The sequence below is a fragment of the Homalodisca vitripennis genome, chromosome 2, assembly GCF_021130785.1.
Source record: "Homalodisca vitripennis isolate AUS2020 chromosome 2, UT_GWSS_2.1, whole genome shotgun sequence".
Lineage (NCBI taxonomy): Eukaryota > Metazoa > Arthropoda > Insecta > Hemiptera > Cicadellidae > Homalodisca > Homalodisca vitripennis.
In genome coordinates this window covers 69,461,147-69,483,614 of record NC_060208.1, presented here as the reverse complement: position 1 = coordinate 69,483,614, position 22,468 = coordinate 69,461,147, and the positions used below count along the sequence as shown (strand labels likewise).

The 22,468-nt window shown below is 36.4% G+C and overlaps 1 protein-coding gene across 3 annotated transcripts in view; it reads right to left on the bottom strand.

Moving 5' to 3' along the window:
- LOC124354119 (protein embryonic gonad-like) overlaps positions 1-22,468 on the bottom strand; it is a 53,926-nt gene that overhangs the window by 9,220 nt on the left and 22,238 nt on the right. For all 3 annotated transcript variants that reach the window (XM_046804340.1, XM_046804341.1, XM_046804342.1), the window contains one exon: positions 15,600-15,677. In XM_046804340.1, coding sequence (XP_046660296.1) covers positions 15,600-15,677 — 78 coding nt within the window. The remainder of the gene's footprint in view (positions 1-15,599; positions 15,678-22,468) is intronic.

The window sequence follows — 22,468 nt, the reverse complement described above, 5'->3', positions numbered from 1 at the left end:
ATTAAAGATTGTTTTTATCAATGCAGGTTTGTAGCATAATTATGACAAATACATGTCAATAAACCTATGAAATTTATTATCACTTTACGCTCGATGAATGGAAGAATTATTACAATACACTTATTATTTTCTACTGTAGTATTTTTTTAAGTGAGAGCTTTATTGCGAGGAAGACACGTAAGGACAAAACGGCGAGAAAACTGAACACATAAGGAGGTAAAAGTACGGTTACATAAAGTTATAATATTTTACCGCTGTGTTCCGCCTCCACCTCGAAGATACGTAAGCATCCCATTAAAGAAACTTTTGATTAAATACAGTCGGTACTAATACGAATAACGTCTATAGAAATGAAATACATACTCTTGTGTCAACCGGAAGAATTCATCTTGAAATTTAGTTATTGAGTTCAGATTGATTGACATTAATTGAAAATGGTTTAACAGACCAATAGGATGACGAAGACATATCGGCTGGGTGCTTGGATTGTAATGAAGTAAAAGCTCAAAGAATATAAGTGAACTATAGAGCGTTTTTCGAAGCGATCGCGTAACCGCGAATAGTAACATTTGACGGGCGTAGACAAGACAACGGACGAAACGGCAGCGTCACGAGGAGAAATCGAGCCCAGGTCAGGAGTGTCAGCTGAGAAATGATGAGTCGTATGTAAACCCGGTCAGCCAATTAACACCAGCGGAGAAAGTGTTACAGATAGTGCTAATCAAGTTAACCAGCGCGGGCGAACACTCGGAGTGAGCCGGTGCGCTATGGGCGATCGGACTGAGCGGAATCAATCATCGTCCGTCGGCGGTGACTCATTTTAAACTGGACCGGTTCTCTGAACTTTAAACCCGATCGAGGTGTTCCCGTTGAGAAATAATAACACCTTGTGAAACCGAATTCCCATGCTCGAATTTAGATCGGTGAAGGGGTCGCCTTTTCGCTGTCGATTTTACGAGGGAAGCGGCGGGGACTTTTATTTCCTCCTGTTTATGTAAATTCAGTTAATGGTCCAAAACATTTTGACACTTTTATGCCGCGGGAAAGGAGGTCCTCCGGTTCAAAGGGCCTTCGTTCGGTGAGATGTAAACGATACTTTTGTAACAGCTATCTTATAGAGTTCCTTTTATTACTGTCGTATATCACGACTATATTGTTATTTGATCTCATAGTACTGAATTTTAACTTCTTTCGGGTTTCATTTCAGTGCGAGAAAGCACAGCGGGGAACCGCAAAACGCTGTAGGCCTAAATACAACAAATTGTTGTTACATCGACACTATCTTTTTATTGATAAAAAATTGCAATAGTTACACATCGAAACGATTCGTCTATTCTGACATTTCCTTCTTTATTACACCTACACAACGCGATAACGAAACCACAACTGACTTCGATTACTCACGAGGCCAGAGTTCATCCCACTTTCCTTTACCGGGTACGAGTTCGTTCTAGGGAACAAATTTGAGTTTCTCTCTGACAGACAGACAGACGTACGGTCGGAGATTTACGACGGAAACGTAAGTTGGAACGTAGTTTAGAAAACAATCGCAGTCTCCGTAGTTGGACGGGCATTGATGGGCCGGTAATGTATGTTAATCCCAGCGTCTGTCGTCTGCATCAGGAAAGTATGTCACGCGTGAGTGCACTATGTCACAGCAGCTACTTTTATGGAAACAGAAGACATTCTGATGACACGAGCTTGTTCAGCCCTGACTTACTGTCGGACTATCACTCGACGCGGACGGAGAATAGGATGAGAGCGGAAGGGAATCTAGAAGTAACTGTCCCTTGTCTCCTTGAGAAATAGTAATTGTCATCCGGTTTGAGGATCGACCCTCAGAGCTGGCTGCAGCGTGAGTGACTGACGATCGGCCTCTCCGTGAAACTCATGTTCTCAATATTGTAAAAACAATAGAGTACAGATAGGTAAATCATTTCATAATAGTTGCCAATAATGTTTGAAAGAGGCAAACGTTGATTTCTTGATGAATTTTGATCATTATGCAATGAAAAGACGAAATAATTTATAATCAAAAGTTTTTCATGCGTATTCTCTAGACGTGGCCTGTGCAGTTTTGTTACAATCTGAGATTGGCTTATATTTAAAGAGGTTTAGGCTAAATATCCCAGTTACTGAGATAAATTTAAAGGATTATATTCGTAGTCATAAACCACGAGAGCTTCAAGGTCTACACTGCGTTATTTATGTAACCCACAGAGATCGCTTGGTTGGGTTTGTCAATTAAAAGGATTTATATCCCAGAAAAAAGTGAACACTCATTACTCATTTTATGGCTTCTGTTATAAGAACCTTGTACTTAAGGACATAAAATGATAGTTCATATGTAAACACAGTATAAAAGCAAGCTATTTTAACGAACAGTCTCAATTTTGTACATTTTTAATTAATTTAATTTAATTTGTAATAAGTCTTCCAACCATATAATTAGTCAGTTGGCAAGTCAATTATGTTGTGATTGTATATACCAGTCTAAGAATGCTGGTGTCATATTACCTGCAATTCTAATGCTTGCTGAGGTTGATATAACACATCTCTCCAAGAATTCACACAAGTACCTTTTCGTGCTTAAATTACGTAAGAATATCATTTGGACTAGTGTAGAGGACGGTCTCCAAATGAAGTCATACAAAATCTCTCTGTAGTATAGTATCATGTAGTATAATCATGAAATATCATATAGTATAAAATAGACTGACTGCATTCCATGACAAGAGTATCACCTACTAAAATTGTCTTCACCCTCAGTGCCACATGCAGGTCAATAACCTACTGAGTAGGCCATCACGTCCACAGTGATCCAGTTACCACCGCCTTAGTATGCTCCCTGTCCACATTATGTAAAGAAGATGGTCGATAACCCAGAGCGGAGTTGTGATGCAAGAGGACGCATGGCGTTATGTCAGCCAGAGCTCACCGTGGACAGCGGACCTTGCCAGGCCTTGCGTCACGGCGCGGCGCAGCGCGTCACAGGAATTGACAAGTGCGGGCCATCGTGACACACTTTTGGGCTCTTAAAACCTCAGTCGGATCCTCCGGTTAGAACTTTTGGCTAAGGACCTTCCTGTGGTTATCAAACTAGGAAACAATTTGTAGTGGATGGATTGAAGAAAAGATCAAAATACCCTATTGGGGTAAAAATTATCCAAGATTAAAATCTGAACATGAAGTTTACAATGGGTTGTGGAAATTTTTGTAATGCTAAAGCTGGAAGTAAAGAAATGAACTTTAAATTACACAATTGGGAGGAAATGCGACATGAATGTTAGATGATGCCCTTAACCGGCGAAAGCGCTTTTAACAAAAAATTAAATTGCGGAAGAAATGAAAATGTCTTTTATATTAAGAATTTTTGAATGTGTCTTCTTTCATGTTGTTTTATTTTAATGGAAATGGTTTTTAATTCGCTTTCAACATTTGTTGGGGAATATTGTAAATTGTATAAAAAATAATTATTTATCATTATTTAATTTATATTCGTAACATATCTACTATTTATTAAAAGATTTAATTTAGCGGCCAATAATGTGAGGATGATGCAGTCCTTTAACATCACCAAATTTTAGAGTGATTTAAAATTGATTTCTGTTGTCAGTCGCGACTATGTTTATTTTTTAAATTGACTTAAACAGGCATTAGGCTAATGGAAACCGGTTGTTTGGCAGCACTGAGACCTGGCTGAGCAGCCGACAAAAGACAGAGATGAGTAAATACACCGGGACGTGCTCAAGGCTGGACCTTCGACTATTGATTACATTTGTGGTTTCTAATGAATCAGAGTCAAAGTATTCAGCGTTAAAACTACTCAAACAATATTCCATAAAAATATTCGTACAATTCAAGACAATTTGTAAGAAATATACGAGTACTTTAGCATTAAAGGAAAAACACATTAAAAAGCTAATGTCGAACAAAACGTATCTCTGATGCATCTGTAAGTTTACTATGAGAAACTTGCTAATGAGATTTCTTTTTGTATACAATATACCTGTTCATAAAAATAACGAGTTACCAAGAGGAAAAAGTGATGGGTGACGAATGACGATAAAATGTTAATGTGATAATTCCATATTGAAATAAAGTGCTAAATTATGGAGGAAATTATGAAAAACAAGTAATAAAATGTTGCAAATGCCACAAGCACGCAACTGGAGTCTCACATTGTGAAAGAAGTTTCCATTAATTTGTAAATTATGTATCATAATAATTCTGTCGTTGTAATAAAATTGTGTTCCTGAATACACCTGTATACACAATTAAATTTCTTCATAAATATGGACACTGGCGTATACAAGGCAAGAAACCTACAGATGTGCTTCTGATTCAGTCCGCATTTGTGCAATAGGTCGCCAAGGCCTTATTGGTAACGGGGACTAAGTATGGCTTTGCTCTGGTATCTGGATCAGATTCTTCGAGATATCTCGTCATCCTCGCGACCTCGGTTTATCTCCTCAATAACATGATATGTCACTAACCGTCCCATCTCTCACGATTTCCAGAATGTCACCTCTCCCTTGCTCTCCGTCAGGAAATCTTTGGTAACATCACCTTTCACAACACTTCTTAAGAATATACTTTGCCAAATAGCCAAAAATTCTTAATAGCCGGAATTATTTCTCTTAAGTATTACAAATATAGCTCAATAAATGTGTTCATTGTGTAAAGAAATAGAATTATCATATTTTTTAAAGAAATATATCCAAGATTCCAATGAGTTAAACATATACATAACATAAACCTTATTTGTTTCAGTTTTTTCATGAGTTAATTTTTTTTAATTTGAAACTGAAATTCGTATTATGTACTTGCCAACAATGTTTATGCCTTCAGACGACATTAACAGTTACGGTACATGACAGTTAAAGTTATTGAGACACCACAATGGAAATTAATTGACGAAAAGTGTTTAAAGTCGGTTTTAAAATTATTGTCACCTTCCCGAAAGAAGTGGAGGCGATCGGACGGGAACCTGTGATGTATTCAGGTCCAGTCCATCGAAATCTCGTAAAGATTTGACGACTGCGGCCCTCTGGACTCCGGATATCAGTATCACTGTTACTGCCGTTTTACTCGACGTTAAGTGTTGACTTTGTAGCCGGACGTGTTTTATACGATGGTGTTTTACGGCGATTCGGTGTTTCCTCCTCGCTCGGTGGGCTTTCTTTCATCGGACCGGACTGGTGGGTTGCTTCTTTTGCATATCTCGTACCGGCTCGATTCTCTCCTGTTGTTATAGGCCTCGACAATATGACGGTTTACGATAATGATTGGTGTTATACAAGATAGCAGTTTGATTTCGGTTGTTTAATATCTGGTTTCACGTTTTCTCCTCAATTAAAGAGTGTTATAGAGAACACGTCACTCCAATATCCCCAATTACCGGTTTACACCAAAGATCACTTCCAACTAGTTGCTTTGATATTTTGTGAATTTCTTACAAAGGAAAGACGAATGAAGATAATGTCGTGGTTGTAAATTTGTTATTTTAAGTAAAATTCGACACATCTTTACAAGAGATTTCGATTTGGTGGTTAATAGTCCTATAAATAAAACGAAGAGATTACGTTTTCACTTTTTACTCAAAGTTCAATTCATGAGCTTCTGGTCGTTTTCTTTTTTATATGCTAAAAACTATTTTTGAAACGAAATAGCGTACATTCCTCCCCCAGACTTGCTTGGAACCTTCGTAAGGCTCTTTATCACCTAAGTGATAAGAGCAGTGGTCAAATTATATACAAAATAAACATAGTTCTAAATCTGGTATCAGTATCTCAACACCAGTTGCAGATTGATTATACTCCACCATTTTGATGTATCTGGCGTGTTCCACACTTATTTACTATAAGGTCATCATATCGTTCATGCAGACAAGAAAGGATGAACACTGAATGGGTCTCTGCGGTGAACAGAAACAAAGGTTGTGGAGATGGAAAGTACTTGAGGTTGCGTGCGGAACTCCGATCGCAGGAAGTTGCCTCATCCTGATCCTGTACTGAAAACCCCTGATGTAACTCTCCTATTGTTCTGCAAGGGACTCCTGAGATGTGGTACGGAATAGAGGTCTAGGGTACGAATCTTCTCGCCAATGCACCGCCGCTCCATTCTCTGTACTTTAGCTTCATATGAAATATTGAATTGGAACTTTGTCCTCGCCATTTTTGTTGCAGTAAAGTAAATTTTTTAAAATCTCATAAGTATATAAAAAGAGTGTATATTTAGAAAAGAAGTTATACAATCCTACATAAAAATTGATTGAAAATAGTTTAGATTTTCATTTAATATAATTTCTCTTAAACTTTAAATTGCCATAGTGATTTCACTGGTTCGCATGATTTCAATCTATAGTAAATGGATTCGTTCTAATAAATTACAATAATGTACAAATTCTGAAGAAAATTTTCTCCATGATGCGTTGATGAAAAAATGCATATTGTGTTATTTATTTCATAATAATTGGAACCAAAATAAAACGGGTTTCATCTAAAAACTGATATTACATTATAAAATATCTCGATGTTTTGTCTCTAAGCATTAAAGTGGTTGTACTTGCAAAACACATTCAATAGTAAGTAATTCATATAAATGTAGTTTAACTAATAGGCAGCGTTGTAAAACAATTTATAAAATTGTTTTGTTGTTTTTGTAAGAAATATAATTCTCGGATAGGATCGAAATTCTCGGAAACAATCAACCAAGATATCTACGCCTACTATCATAAATAAAATAAAAAAATATACAAAATAAAAATAATTCAGTGCTCAAAACCCAGATGTGTATTCTGAACCCAAGAGAATTAATAACACATTGCATGATTTTATACAACGCTTCAGAGGGGAGATTTGAATATTGTGTATAAATTAGTATTTAATTACAACTAACGTGGTGATATTTATTTATACAACTCTATAAACTGATGTTGTAATCTTTTTAAGGTGTGGCACTGCTGAATTAACACGCAATTATCAATGCAGCGTTTCTGAATAAGTTTTGTGCGTACCTAAATTATATTTGAATTATTTTTACTATATTTTCCAAATCGACTTGGTTAATATTTTTATCGAATTTAAATACATTCATGATTTCCTTGAACACTTCTCACACAGACTTTACCTAATTTAAATGGAACTTTATGCGTAGGCCAATTCTAATTTATTCTATTAACTGAGAACTCGAAAGAGGACGTTCACGTTTGGTTTGCAAATGAAAATTTAGAGTGGTTATAAAAGGAACCCACTCCACAGAAATATTATTAACATTGCCATTGTGTGCCGTCTCTTTTCATCGTCCGCCGCGCCTATGCGTACAATAATGCGCTGCCTCTTCAGGCGCGTTGCGCTTGCGCTATGCTTTACCGTGGTTATGTGGAATTATTATTCAGATGGCGTGCGCGTAGCGATGAAGAGTGCGCACCGGGCATGCGCGGAATACCGCTGTGCCCCCGTCGTTTGATGTCCTTCATTAACGATGTTACCGCGTTAACGAGGACAAGCTCGTCTATATCGCGCGGCGTGTGATACGTGCATACGGGTTGGCGGCACAATTTGAGCGGTAAAAACGTAAGGACTCGACTTTCGATCACTCCATTTCCGAGGATAAATCATAACTGGGAGATATTGATATTTATTCCGTCTTAGAGAAGCTTTGGATAATAGAGCTTGGCTGATTTAAAATAGAGTTACATAATTATATGTGTAAAATATATAAGCTTTGCGCATACAGTTTTTTGTGTACCGGTATTGTAGATATTCCTCTAGTCATTTTTTAATTTAAGGTTTTAATTTCAAAAGTAGTTCAGTATTCTTGAGTGAATATTGTAGAATAAATTTATAAATAAAGGAAAAAAACTTAATATCCTTTCGAGGACATAATTTTCCATTGCTTTCTCTATTATCCATAAATAATTTATTTCAGTTTTTATTCAAGCGGTATTCTCAAAGGCTAAGCAGTTATATTATTCATCAAACCAAATATTGACCAAGAATCTATAGTCGTAATTGTTCTGTGGTAAATGCCTGAAACATCACTCACTCACTGTCTTAGATTTAAAGCTGGGAAACAAGCGAAAAGGAGTCAGCCCAGGGGCTAGTAACGCTGTTGTATATTTCTCATTATAATTAGATATCATCCAGTATTGATTAAAATGTTTCCTTAGTTATTATTATTATGGCCGAACTGATTCCTGTGGTGAATTGATGAGTTGGACAATTCACCGTCTCTCAAAGAGATAAAGTATCGGAAAGAGAGCTACAGTGAATTGGGAACGAGTGACCTCCCAAGAAGGCAGCAGGCTCTGTACTACGAGTGTACTGTCACTGTATTGAATTTCACGCGACGAACGGTGCTAATAGTCACTTTCCATTCACCGTAGAGCGCTAATAGTGGTGCAAGATGACCGGCGCGATCTTCCCACGGGCTCGAACCCGCGACCTTCGGCAGTAATTAAACGAGAACATTCACCACCACACCTGTCCCTCTTCTGTTGAGCAAGTCTCGAGCGCGCGCCTCGGCGGTACAAGTGCCTCTGGCATGAATGAGCTTTGCCTTGCATGAATTTGGTTTTCAAAAAAGACTTTTTCTTCATTACTGAAGGTGTGTATTACCCTTTCTTTAACTCTTATGGGTGGTCGTCTATGGTGGATGTTTTTGTGTTTTAATAGCCCAGGAAGGATTAGTATTGTAACATAAATCGTTGGATTTTAAATTCTTCTTGTGTTGGCGTCCTTTAGCGTATGAATTGAAGACCAAGATGTTAAAAGTGCTTCCTTAAGTTGTGTTTGTGTAAGGAAACATCTCTAAATAGGTGCCACCATAGGAGAATATTATGGCGTCGTATTAGCTTTGTGCTTTCGAGACATCAAATTTAAATATTTAACCAATTTTAAAATTTGGTTCTTATTGAAAATTGTCCTATGGCTCCATCGTTTTATTTCCTAAGGATGGGATTTCTCTATGTCAAAAAATACAGGCTGTGTGGTTACACCATTAACACAATTTTAAAATTTGGTTCTTATTGACATTTTTCTTACGGCTCCATCGTTTTATTTCTTATGGAAGGGATATCTCTATGTCAAAATAACCAGACTGTGTGGTTACATCATGCAATTTAGCATTCGCCACATGGAGTGCTTATAGTTTAATCTGCAATGACTAAGTAAATATAAAACCGTTTTTGGAGTTTTTACACATAAAAAATAAACAAACATACATCTACATATGAGAGTGGCAAGAGGCTTTTGATGGAGCACATAACATCTTGTACTCCATTACGCCAAAGCACCAGAAACACTTGTGGCGTCGAATTACAGCAAGGCTAATTGCTACAAAAACACCGTGCATTAGAGTGAATTTTTAACAACAATGAAGAAAGAAAGGTCAGGGGCGAGGGCCGTATTACGTAACGCGCGCCACGGTCTCCACTCGCATTACCGCCGGGCCGCGATGTTTGACAATGTTATTATCCGCCGGAACTGGAGCGCGACGCAGGAACTGCTCTGCCGTGACAGCGCTTCCGGCGTGGGTTGCGTCACGTCCCTAGTCCGCCCGGCGCGCTGAGTCGCTTCAACCGCCACGTGCTGAGTGCCCCTGAAACTATCTTTTTTATCTTCTGGATTTTATTGTTCCAGAAACTCGTAAGACAGATTAAAAAATGTCAGAATATTCTGTGATATTTAAAGTTTCCTACGTTATTTTTTAGAAACGCAATGAGATTTTATCCTACAAAAGCGTTCTTTGAGGATACTACGACAGCGGCAGACACTCTCGTGCTTACTGGATCGTTAAGTTAAGTCAAGGCCATTCACTAAAGCCGCAGTGAAGGTATTAACACATATATGTATTATAATAGTATCTTGACAGTAAATTCATTTAACAGTATTTTAAAGAACCGAAACAGTTGTAGGCTCGTTTTCGACAACAGGTTATCATGACTTGCGTGTATTTTTACTTCCTTAGTTTCAACCTGTGTTTTGTAATAATCCACACTTTTTTTACTAAACATAAATTTAATTCACTTGATTCTGCATTGTACTTGTCTCAGTTCAAACACTCGATCTTGCACATCTGCCAATTTCGACTAGGAATTGCCAAAGTTAGGGAATGTATAAATCAAAGCTTGTATGCTTTCTAATGGAGTATGAGTTCTACCATTTAAATAAATAATGTACTTAACTATATTCTACTTGTAATAATTCAGTTCTATTCTATCCGGCCACTTTTGTACTTAGGAAATGAATAATAGTTTCATAAAATAATAGGTATTGGTTAAGTTAATTGGCTTTAAATGTATTACAACAACTAAAAATAAGTCTATACATGAAATCCTGACATTTTTCAACGAATTTATAAATCACTGGACTGTTAAGCAATATTGTACAAGTTACTGAATATTCTATCACACAGAAACAAGAGCAAAGGTACTTTTAGGACTACGTGGAATGAGAGGTTTACTTAACTTCAGGTCCTAAGTGATGATCTCGGAACTAGTTTGTTTAAAAACAAAATTCAGTGCAGATATAAAAAAATCGAGATGGGAAATCAACTAACTTGAACATCTAACGGTTGAATGCCGACCTTCCGCTAACTGATTTTGTGCTTAACTACGATCTTGACCTTGGGGTTATCTCATCACAGATTAGCCAAGTGATTCGACGAATTCACCGCTATTATTTCAGCGCGCCATTTTAGAACGTTGAGCAGCGCGCATTACCGTTTACAAGGAGATTTATACCAAGGCCATGATTGTCAATGTCTTCACCATCTTGTCTACATCTTTGTTTATACTGCATACCGTTAATTTTAATTTTCCAATCATCAGTCTTTATGGAAATAGCAGTTTTATACGCGTACACTTGTTTTATTACTGAACCGTTATGTATACAGATTGCCTAGCAATGTAACGTCCTTACAAGCACTATAATACATGTTTTTAGAATTTTAAGCATTTCTGTTGTAACATTTATCATATACTTTGAAAGTCAGATAAGGTTATTTACTACAATATTCAACTGAATTTAAAACATTTTACTTACATTTTACAGCAAAACATTATTTTGATATGTAGTTTTAGCAAAAGTTATTATGTTTTTGTCCAAATAATATGCTATATTATTACCTTCATTGGCTGAACATTAGCGAAGGCTACCACCCGAAGAGATGGAAAAATTTAATTTCTTTCTGTCCGCAGGTTATCTAGAAAACTACCTCACCTAAAGATATTGTACATGAAGCTTTATTTCTTTATGAATAACACGGAGTTCGGTGAGGGTGCATGTGACTCCATGGGATTTGGCTGAGCGTTAGTGAATATTTTTACATTGGTCTCATGGGTAATCATTTTTGCGAAGTAGCAGAACAAATACATTTGTAAAGAATTAAAATACCTCATTAGAGATTTTAACATGTGCCATATTGAAACATGAAGCCTAACTATCCCGACACACATAACTTATTTGATTTATTTTGAACTAGTGTAGCCTTGTATTATTTAAACACTGATTTGAAACGCAATTTAATAAACAAAAATATGAATTTAAAGATATCTTGTGGCAAGATATCTTGAGAAAAATTGAAAATCAAATCAAAATCGCATTTATTTGAAAGGACTCGCAAAAATAAAATTAATACTGGAAAATTCGTAGTAATTTATTAGTAATATTAAATTGAAATCACTTTAATGCTTCAAAAATCTTCATTAATACCTAATAATAAAAAACCGTATATTTTTAAGGAAATAAATCCATACATTGAAAATAAGAGAGATAATTAATTATAATACAAAACAAAATCTGTCTTTATCATTATATTTATTTGTTACCTAATTTCTGTTTAATTAAATGAAAGAGAGACCCATTCATCTGTAGGATTTAAATTTTCCGCGAAAGTTAATTTCTACGTACAAAAGAATGAGTTCTATGCTGGTACATGTCCAATCATGTAATTTGGCTGACCGTCGTAGAAGCCTATCACTGAGAAGACTGACACAATTTCCCTTACGTTTTTAGAGTGTGTACAAAGTTTTTTTCCATGTAATAGACGCCATTCTATCTTTGAATAATGCAATGAGTTATAGAGTTGAAATTTTACATTGAGCCTAAGCGAAGCTTTTTACGCGACAAATGATGTAGCGTACTCCTTCCTACTTTATATTTATAGCACCCTATTTATATATTAGCTGAGAATAGACGGAATGCTTTCGCTATATCATTTACTGTATTTAATTGTATGGTAAAAATCATCATCGTCTTATCTTATTTTATATCTATTCTAAAATTAACTAGTGTTCTCCGTCTGTTTCCAACGTATAGGGTCCTGATAGTGACCACTGTTGAAACTTAGTGGTGTATCAAATCTTAGTTAATTTTATCAGATTCAAAGGATCGAGAAAACATCGATATTTTTCTGAAACAAGCTAAGAGGGTAAATGTCTCTTATCAGAGGCATGCTAGAATTTGGAAAATAAAAATCGATTCTGTCACATATCTCGATAATCTGAGAAAGTCGTGCCGACCGCGGCCGCGGCCGGACACCGCGACATCGCACCGTAATGCCTGTAATATCACCCGTTTGTGGACGACCTCCGACCTGCGCCGCGCCGCGCCGTTGTGGGGAAATTATTCGTGTTTTAGGCAAAACGTGAAATTATAGTGCAGGATAACGGACTGGCCGTAATGCGCGGTGCTGTACTATCGTTCATCCCAAGTAGGTATAATAATCGATTGTCTTCGCCCATTAGGCGCATCAGGTCGACATCGACGCATGGCCTTTGGAGCGTTGGAGTCCGCGCCGTGTGAACACGCTCGCCAGGGTTCGTCAGGCCGCGACAGTATTTAAATACAATGCCCGCTCCAGCTCTCTTCTCTTCTTCTCTCCGGTGCCAACGAGAAATGCCAGCGGTTTCACAGTGCCATCATCCTATACTCCCGGGGAAAGGGCAAGAGGCGAGTCCAAGTGTTGGTTTTGGCATGCATAATGTGACCGGCAAGTCGGCGAGGCTCGGGGCAGAACCTTGAAATTAATTCTCTATGCTATGTTTCAAAATATCAATCTAAGTGCATTTGGAATAGAATTATTTCTTAAGGTGGTTTTATGATTAATTCAAAGAAACGTATCAGTAATAAATACAGTACATGAAATTAACCTAGCACACCACAATTCAGGATTAAATATAGTGGTGAGAACTTCTTGATATCGCTATATTATATTAATTTTGTACAGTACATTAAAAATCTATAGTTCTAGTTAGTCTCTCTTTACTTCTCCATTCTTTATTTTGAATTCGTGGCTCAAGAGGAATTGCATAGTATATATAGAGTGTATACAAAATTTAGCAGTCCTAATGGTTTAAAATATAAAAGAGAACAAATTATAGTAAAAGTAAAAGAGCATGTAACTTTAAGATATCAATTAAATGAGCACATTAACGCATTTAATTAGGAAATTCTGCAAAGCGGCGATTAATTTTTAGTCTAAAAATTAGTATAGGGTTGTGAGAAGTAAACTAAAGAAAAGAAGGCTATGAATTTACTAAAAAAACATTTCTTGTCCCTATCTCCCCAAAAAACCTATTTATTAAACCAAGATAAACCTATACACCAAGTTTCAAGTATATGAACTTCCAATCAATATTTATTGTAGACAGACACAGAGTCGACATGTTGTTTTAGAAAGGTGTCGGATTGTAAATAATCCCTAATCTGTTTTGCTTGAATTTTTAGACAAAGCCTTTTTACAGCACTCGTATAAAAGTAAAGTGTATGTTTATTTGTTATCCAATAGTATAATATAAAATATAGGACAACCTTCTAAAAATATTAAAACTTCAAACGGCATAAAATAATTAAAAGAATAAATAATTAGTTGGACTTATATATTTGACACAACACATGTATGAAGAATCAAATTCGAAAATGAATATAATTATTAGTATAAAATTTCAACGTAACTGTTAATAAATAGGGTGGTTACCCAATTACTCAATTTAGAGTAATTTTTATTATCATTTATTAACGAAGTTAACGGAATGGGGTACTCACAGCAAGTATTTCTCATTCGTAACAGGCATTCGAATTTGATAATAATCAATAATGAAGTATATAATTGAATAATCACACCATTCATGAAGAGAAAATTTGAACATTTTTAGACATATATGTGAATTGACATTGTGTGGATCCAAATAGTAATCACTAATGGTTCCAATTCTCATCTTTAAAGGCTTTCCAAAAACATCGTAAACTATATTTTCACTTGTAACAGGATATAATTATTCCCCACATCCAGGTATTGCGAGAGAATATAAATACGTTCATGCATTTGAGATTTGCACTGTATAATCTAATAATATATCTTGTCAATGTTCATTCATAATTTCTCGTACATCCATCCGTCATTTCAAGGTTTCCCAGACCATTTATATCCTTTCAGTTCATTCTTTTTTAAAGACCTTTCACAAAACTGTAGTGACTAAAATGAGTTATCTGGTCCTGAGCTTCCCTTGAATAATTGCACCTCTGTAATCACTAGTAAAAAACTATTCTCATCGAAAATTGGTCAGTTGTCAGAGCGTTAACGAAGACTCTAGCTTGAGTTCTACTTGTCGATTTCTCGTCAACAACCTCAGCTGTAATGTTTAGGTGAATGAAATGGATGAATGTACGTATCCATAACAGAATTTTACATACATACGTGTTCGTTTTTACTACAGTTGAACGTTAATAGTTAACACAAATGAAAATTGAAGGACATTCACGATACTCTATAAAACCCTATATATATATATATATATATATATATATATATATATATATATATATATATAAAATGATGGTTAAAGTTTTGTATAAAGTAAAAAACTCAATATATAGGAATTTATATAAGGAAGATACAATGTTAATGGCATTAATAAAAACAGAATCCATTTAAAATGTTGACTTTCGAAGCTGTTGCTTATGCAAAATACGTGTACAACTTTTTATAGTAGTTATCCTGATAAGGACCTTAACGTAAGGACTTTGTCTTCTGGTGTTGTCCTTGGTCTTTGCTCTTGGGTCGCGCTGAGATTGTCTTCTAATAGACTCATTACAATTTGTTCGACCTTCTCTCCCAGAATCGTGATTATATGATTATTCAGACGACGGACATCTTCCTGGATGACCCCGCTGCCTAATGCAGTCATGTACTTTCCTAACTTGACACACTAAAAACCGACAATAAAACACGTAAATAAATGTTAATTCTGCGTCATCTGACCATATACAGAGTCTGACAGTGGTGACTTTCAGTATCTTTGTCTAGTTGTCTGACGGTGATTTATATATGTATCAAAAAGCCGTCAATAAATGGCATTTGACGAAATTCATTAGATTATAATTTAACTAAAGATTAAATTTAATTTAATACTTGTTAATTTAGCTACAATATGTACAGGTATTATCGTACTGATTTAGCAACTTTTCCTTCTCTATCAATACTTATTCTATATGTTTTGTCTTGTATGAATTGATGTCCGTTTTACTACTAAAGATCCTTATTTTAACTTAACAAAATACTTGTTTTAAGATGAAATATTTTAATTAACTCACCTTACAACCCTCGCAGGTAAACGCCCCGAAGTGGAACCCGGCTGCCGGTTCATTGCAAACTTTGCACTGCTGGTTCATCTGCAACATATTTTAATCATATAAGATTACTGATAAACTCTAAGATATAATCTTAAATATAAACTCATAGTAGTACAATTCGGCTGCTGGTTCACTACATATTTTACTCTGTTGGTTCATCTGGAACATACTGTACATGTGATGTTACTGACAGTCCAAGTTTTAACTCTTACATATGAACGCACAATCCAAATTACAAATTGGAGAAGCTACTACAATGATGTTGCTAACGTATTGGATCTGATTTCATAAACACCTGCACATTTACTTCCACTGCATTTAGTTTACTTATTGTAATTCACTATAGTAATAAACCCATCGGACATTATCGGTCAAGTTTGGTTACTGAAAGACAGGATTTTTAAAAGATCTGAGATTGTCAGTTTTGATTGTGGCGTTTTCATCTGGATAAATTTCAACGTGCTATTCTTAATTAATACTGTGACTGTGATTTTCAGCATGTAATCTCAGTAAATATAATCTGAGCAAATGTTTATAATCAAAACATCCGCTATACATTGAGTTGGAGACATTTTTTGCTATCCAAGACTGTATAAGCCATTCAAACTCTTATTGATCATAATAAAGAAGTTTGCACCACTTAAATAAAATAATAAAAGCTCTTATGTATATATTATGGATCTGTAGCAAAGTAATAGAACGGAAGTTTGCAGATTAAGTTACATGTTATTTGATCATATTATTACTGCTGATGCTTCATCCATAGTGAAATTGTTAAGCACACATGAGCAAGTTTCAAGAATCTATTGAATACTACGTCAAAGCAATGATTCCTTGGCAACCAAAAGGAGTTCGGACTTGAGGGACAATTATAATCCTCCAAGATATCACTAAGATAACCGTTGAGGTGTCAAGATACACGCCACAACACCCCCCTCCCCTCCCGTCCCTTCCACGCCACCACTCCAGGGGTGAGCTTTTCGCAGCCACTCGACCGTATAACATGTTTGTATAGTGTTTCTCTTCAGACGACCCCCGGGTTAAACATACTCGCCATTAATCACAACTGCTATTGTGCTTGGAGTGGACTTTTTATAGTTTCGAGTGGCTGCCGTATGCGGAATTCTCTTTGTCCGGCTGACAAAAAAAATCAGTTCGGGTGTGAAGTGCGATACTTCAGCTGGTGACGGTTTGAGTGTGCTGGCCGGAATATTTTGTCATAGGAGTGTGCCCTTTTATTTTTTGTTCAAGGTATATGGTGTAATCTCAGTGTGGAAAGGCTGAAACTCTGAATGAAGTCCAAGTGTAGATTAAGATAAATGCGCAACAAGTACAACATTGGATTTTATAGCATATTTATCTTATTTGGATTGTGTCGTACTTTTAAGTCGGCAAAGAAACACTTTTTCTTTTTCCACTTTTGGAAATATATGCATGTACATCCTAATAATGCAAACAAGATAGCTAAACTATCCATTCATGTAACCAACTGTAAATTACTATAAACTGCATGCAGTGAGATATTTGGATCAAGTGGGCTTTTTACTTGAAGGTAGTAACGCCTAGGAATAATGTACAATAACTCATACTCGTCCAATTATAAACTAGAGAAGATGTCCTTGTTCGGCCACAAACCAGAGACGGCATGTAAGCTGGACGTGGAGCCGTGTAAAAACGTCAGAAAGATCTCTGGGTACTCCATGCAGCTAACACCAGTCGGACCAGATGTTACGGTGTCGCACCGAGGCTGTACATGTGTGGTCGCCTTATTTATAGCCCCACTTTGCCCGATTAATAACTATCTAGCTCGAACTTTTCTTTCGGCGATTTATTTTTATTAGCACCATTTGTTTCTACCACGCCTGGCCGGTGCTCCGTTGCGCGGGACAAGTACGGCGCGACGCGGCGCGGGTGTGTGACCGAACCAGTCCTTCGCTCTGCCCGTCAAGTCTGGATAGATTGACCCGATATGTCATGTTGAGCTTTTGCAGTGTGTCCGTGTAGCCTAGGCTTTTACAAGTTACATGAATTTTAACAACAAAAAATTAAACCACAATTCATGCATCTTCTAAAAAAAGTCCTGTTGTTTGGTACTGGACACAAGAATTTCTGGTTATCTGTACCCTTCAGAATATGGGTGTCAAATTGCTTTGAAGACATCTGCCTAAATGGAAGATAACGCAGTTTTAAATAACATTTAAAAAATTATTGAAAACTCATTTTGTCAAGAGTATTTTATTCGATTAGAAAACTTTTGGCGTAGGTCTTAGACTCGGTCTTGACGAGGATCATTGTAATCCGTCAAACACTAATAAGATGATTGTTGACCGATGACCGACAAACGCCGTTTAGGTGAAGGTTGATACGTTGCCGCCATATAATAATAAATATGTTTGATGTATAGTTCTGCTAATAACATTTGGGATACGCCACACCAAGGGTCGCATAACATACCTTACAGATATTGAATTGAACATTTCATGTTCATAGTTTGTTTCATTCTTGAACTGGCCTCTCTAGGCCGTAGATAGAAAATCATACAGAAAATTGTTACACCTCCCACGGCAACCAAAAAAGAAATAGTACCAGCCTAATGAGTATTGTGCTGCAATGACTCTCAGTAAAACTCCATGGGGTCTATGTAGTAATTATGTTTCATACAAAATTTTAAGTCTAACGTTGAAATCTTACTCAAGGTATTTTTGCACAAGATACAATCACGTTTTTGTTCATCAAGTTAGGTTTTATAACAGTCTTTGAATAATAAAGGTTCCAGTGAGGTAGGAAGGACAACTACGCAAGGGTAGTCAGAAATGATTTTTCACGGAGACTTTCCTGCATACAAAATATCACATGTTACAATTTTGTACGATTTTACTTAGTTTGTTTACAACTTTATTTATCCTACTATTTTTTTGTTCCCATCATGGTTAATTGGTCTCGTTACCCATAATACCAATGAGAAAATATTTCCTAACGCTCATGTAAAACTAATGGAGTAACATGCTCAATCATCGAGCTCAGTCATATAGAAATGAAGCTTAGTATAAAATTTCAGGTCTATATAGGTCAGTTCGTTTTAGAGATATTGTGTGGACAGACATATCAATATGTTTGATGTATGGTTTTACTAATACAAGGTAATAGTTCGGTTACACCACGTAGTTATTGTTCGAAGAGATTAAAAATTAATAGCCACAGATAAATTTTATATTTGAGGATAATGGTTTACGTCTCTCGGAAAAGCTTAAGTAAACCGGCTTTGATGCAACTACAGTATTTCCATTTGTTGGTTAAAGTAGTAAATTTATCAACATCACGTGGTAATTTCTCTTCTGCCTTTACAAAAGGGCAGTAGCAAGGCCAATAGTGCGATGATACGTCTTTCTTAAGGCGACTTCGACTGGAGCGACGCAAGAAAGGATAATCCTGTGCCAGGTGTTAAGGATCGTCCTGTCTCCCTCCTATGCATCCTGCTGGGATGACGGATTCCTGCAAGTCCTCGCTCTGTCAACGTCAGATCCTATCTAAGCTGTTTGCGATTCCAAATGAACACATTTCCCAAACGAATTGCTTACACTTGTGGAATTTGTCAAATTCACAAATTCCCCTCCGCCGGAGGTATTCCTGTTGTCGTTTGTCTGCGGACAAGCGGCACAAGACATATCGGCGACATTTGTGTTTTGACCGCTATCATTCTGTGAGGTGAAAGCGTGGCCAGATCTAACCCTCAACTGAACTCCAGTCGGGTCAAAGTTTATCTCACTTCTTTATCAGAAATGCGTTTGTCTAGCCGATTTCCTGGAATTATCATAGTAGTTTTGGTGTAGTTTGTGTAAATCGTATGTTTCTTATGTCTTACATAAAATTTACGATTCCCATGTGTTCTTGAATTTGTTGTTTTTAGACTCCATGTGAGTTCATAGAGATTTATAAGCTTTACATGGTCTACATCTTTTAACATGTTTTTACATCTTTCTCAAAAGAAATGTAACTCTATCTGGATAGCTTTTGAAATTTAGTTTTCAATTGTAACTAATAATAATATTTTAACCTGTAAGATTTATCTTAGAAACGTACTTCACAATTGCATCAATTTCAATGTATAAAGAAACTTTTTGTTTTGTTAATTAATGAAATGCATACCATAAATTATTCTGTGGAGACTAATTAACTACAACGATCTCAATGTTCCCTTTTAAAATAAGTACTATGTACTATGTAAATAAACGATATCTATTTTTTGGAAGTTCAACTACATAATGAAAAAATTGAAAAATATCAAAATTAAAGTCATACAACATTTGAGATAGTATTCTTGATTTTAGTTGGAGCATTTAAGAACCAGTGTATATTTTTGATTTGCACTTTGACATTCTACATAACTTCCCTATTCTTATTTATAGCTATAATAAAGGACAAAAGTGCAATTTAGTGGTGTCAGTACAAGACAGCAATTTTTTTCCGTAAGTAGGTATCATATTTTGGTATTAAATATTTTAATGCCCTTCCTGAATAGGTTATATAAAATACAGTCATTCATTACAATATTTTTAATAAAATCTTCGTCTTTTCCCTTAAAATATAATTTTTTTAACCAAACTTGTACCCCTAGATTATAGTTTTGTTATAAGTTTCAAAGCCCATTGAGCAATACAAATTTTCTCATTCTTATTCCTAAAATCTGGTAACCTTTTATAAGAGAGATGGAAGAAATATTTCTGAAATCAGTGCTCGGAGGATACTAAATTTGAGAGTTCTTGCGGAAGATGAGTATGTGATGTTTTCGGCTTCAACATTAAACTTGAATACAGTGCCAGTCTTTGTAGCAACTACAGACATCTACATAGCGCAACCCGTTTTCCACGACAACCCCAAGCTACCTGTTGTGAACAACAGCGACGATCCGAGGGGAACACGACCGACTTCATAAATGCTCATTACACCTAGTTAATAATCGTGCGGACCTGACTATGAATATTTTTCCATCCGGCTGGTACGATTTTTCCACACAATCGCCGCCGCACAAAGCCCCGCGCAGACGGTTGGGCCAGGACACATCTTGCGAGGTTTTTTCTCTCCCGATGAAAAGGCCGGTATCCGACGTGAGTGATAGCAAATATCGCGGTGATTAATCGTGCCGGATCCGCGTGACATCATTTGTCACCCGGAGACTCTGGGAGAATCTGAGACGAGACACGACCCCTGCCCTGGCTGCCTTGCCCCTGCGTCTCACCTCTTATTGTCGCCAGCGCGGGTCGCGAAACCTGAGTATCTACTAGGCAAAACACGAGTACCCCGACAATCCTTTCTCTTCCGAGCCTTATTTGTAAAAATATACCCTACTAAATTATCTTAAATAATCAATGAGACCGAAACAAATTCTGTTGTAAAATTTAACATTATATAAGTGTCATTCTATACTAATTTTAAATATAAATAGCTTCATTGCTTCGTACTTACAACAAATAGTTGAACATGTCTGTAAAATTAAGAGTTCTAAAGAAATAATAAATTGTGCGTGATTTCTTCAGTAACTGGCTCACCCATGAACCAATAGATGTTTGATTTATGCCTCGTTCGAGTTTTGCAAGTGGTTTGACTTCCGCGAGATTAACGACATGGGCCGGTAGTCATTAGTTACACTCAAGGACTGCCCCACATCACATCCAAACCGCATTGACAATTTTGGTTATAGACTAGGTGACTCAATGAACGGGCCCTTATAACGGCCAGACCCTCGGCCCGGCTGACTCTGAGTGAAGAAGCTATTTGTCAAATTAATGAGGCCTCGGACGCGACATTAGTCGGGCCCCGGGTGACAGCGAGACATCGCTCAGAAGTCGTTAGTCGCGAGATCGCCCGGCTTAGTGCAGATCCGAGTAAAACCTTTAAATGCCTTAAACGTGTTCTTAATTAAATAAAAATACCTGTCTAGAACCTGTTAGTAGTTTCAGAAGATTCAATAGGCCTACCACATAAATGACACAAGTGGTATTGACGTGGTAATAAATTATATTATATGTGCTATTCCAACAAAATTAGGAATAACCTAAGAAAACGTAATTTTAAATTAAGCAACTCGAGGGTCCCACCGAAGTTTAATGTCTTAAAAAAGTCAAGTGTTATTAAATTACATACTAAATTTGAATTCTAAAATTTTCTAGTTATTGTAATCAGTGATTCAGATAACTTTCCTTCAGATTACCATCATTTTTGAGGTTGAGTGGTAAAGAGGGCTTAACAACCCTAACTCCGCCTCTTTAATAAATACATTTTTCATTCTTTCATTAATTTTTCATTATTTGCATTTTCATCAGTTGCAATATTACATTATAACTTTAATAAAAATTTAATTATTAAGGAAGATCAGATTGTTACTACCATTAGGAAAATCCACAAACCACAATTTTCTATAACACCAATCCCCTAAATTCCATCCTTATCGAAAAATAACAATAATATTTAATTAACAGCCATAAAGAAACAAGAAATTACTACTTTGCATTTTTTGGAAAATAAGGGGTGACCAAAATGGAGAAATCTGTTCTCGTTACCCCTGAGTCTAGTTAGAAGCGCCACGCAGTACGGGGGTAATGGTATGACAGACGGCCATTATAAGACTGGAATAATCTTTCCAGTTGACCCGTGTCGACGGTCAATTGCACGTATTTATACGTTGCGCAACCGCACGTACACATAGCTCGGTGTCGCCTCGACTAATAACCCCATTATTGACTGCACAGCGATATTTATGTGGTCGGCATTCATCACTCGTATGTGTGGTGTGAAAGTGTTCGCGGGTATTTAAGGTTAACACTGTCGTCCGT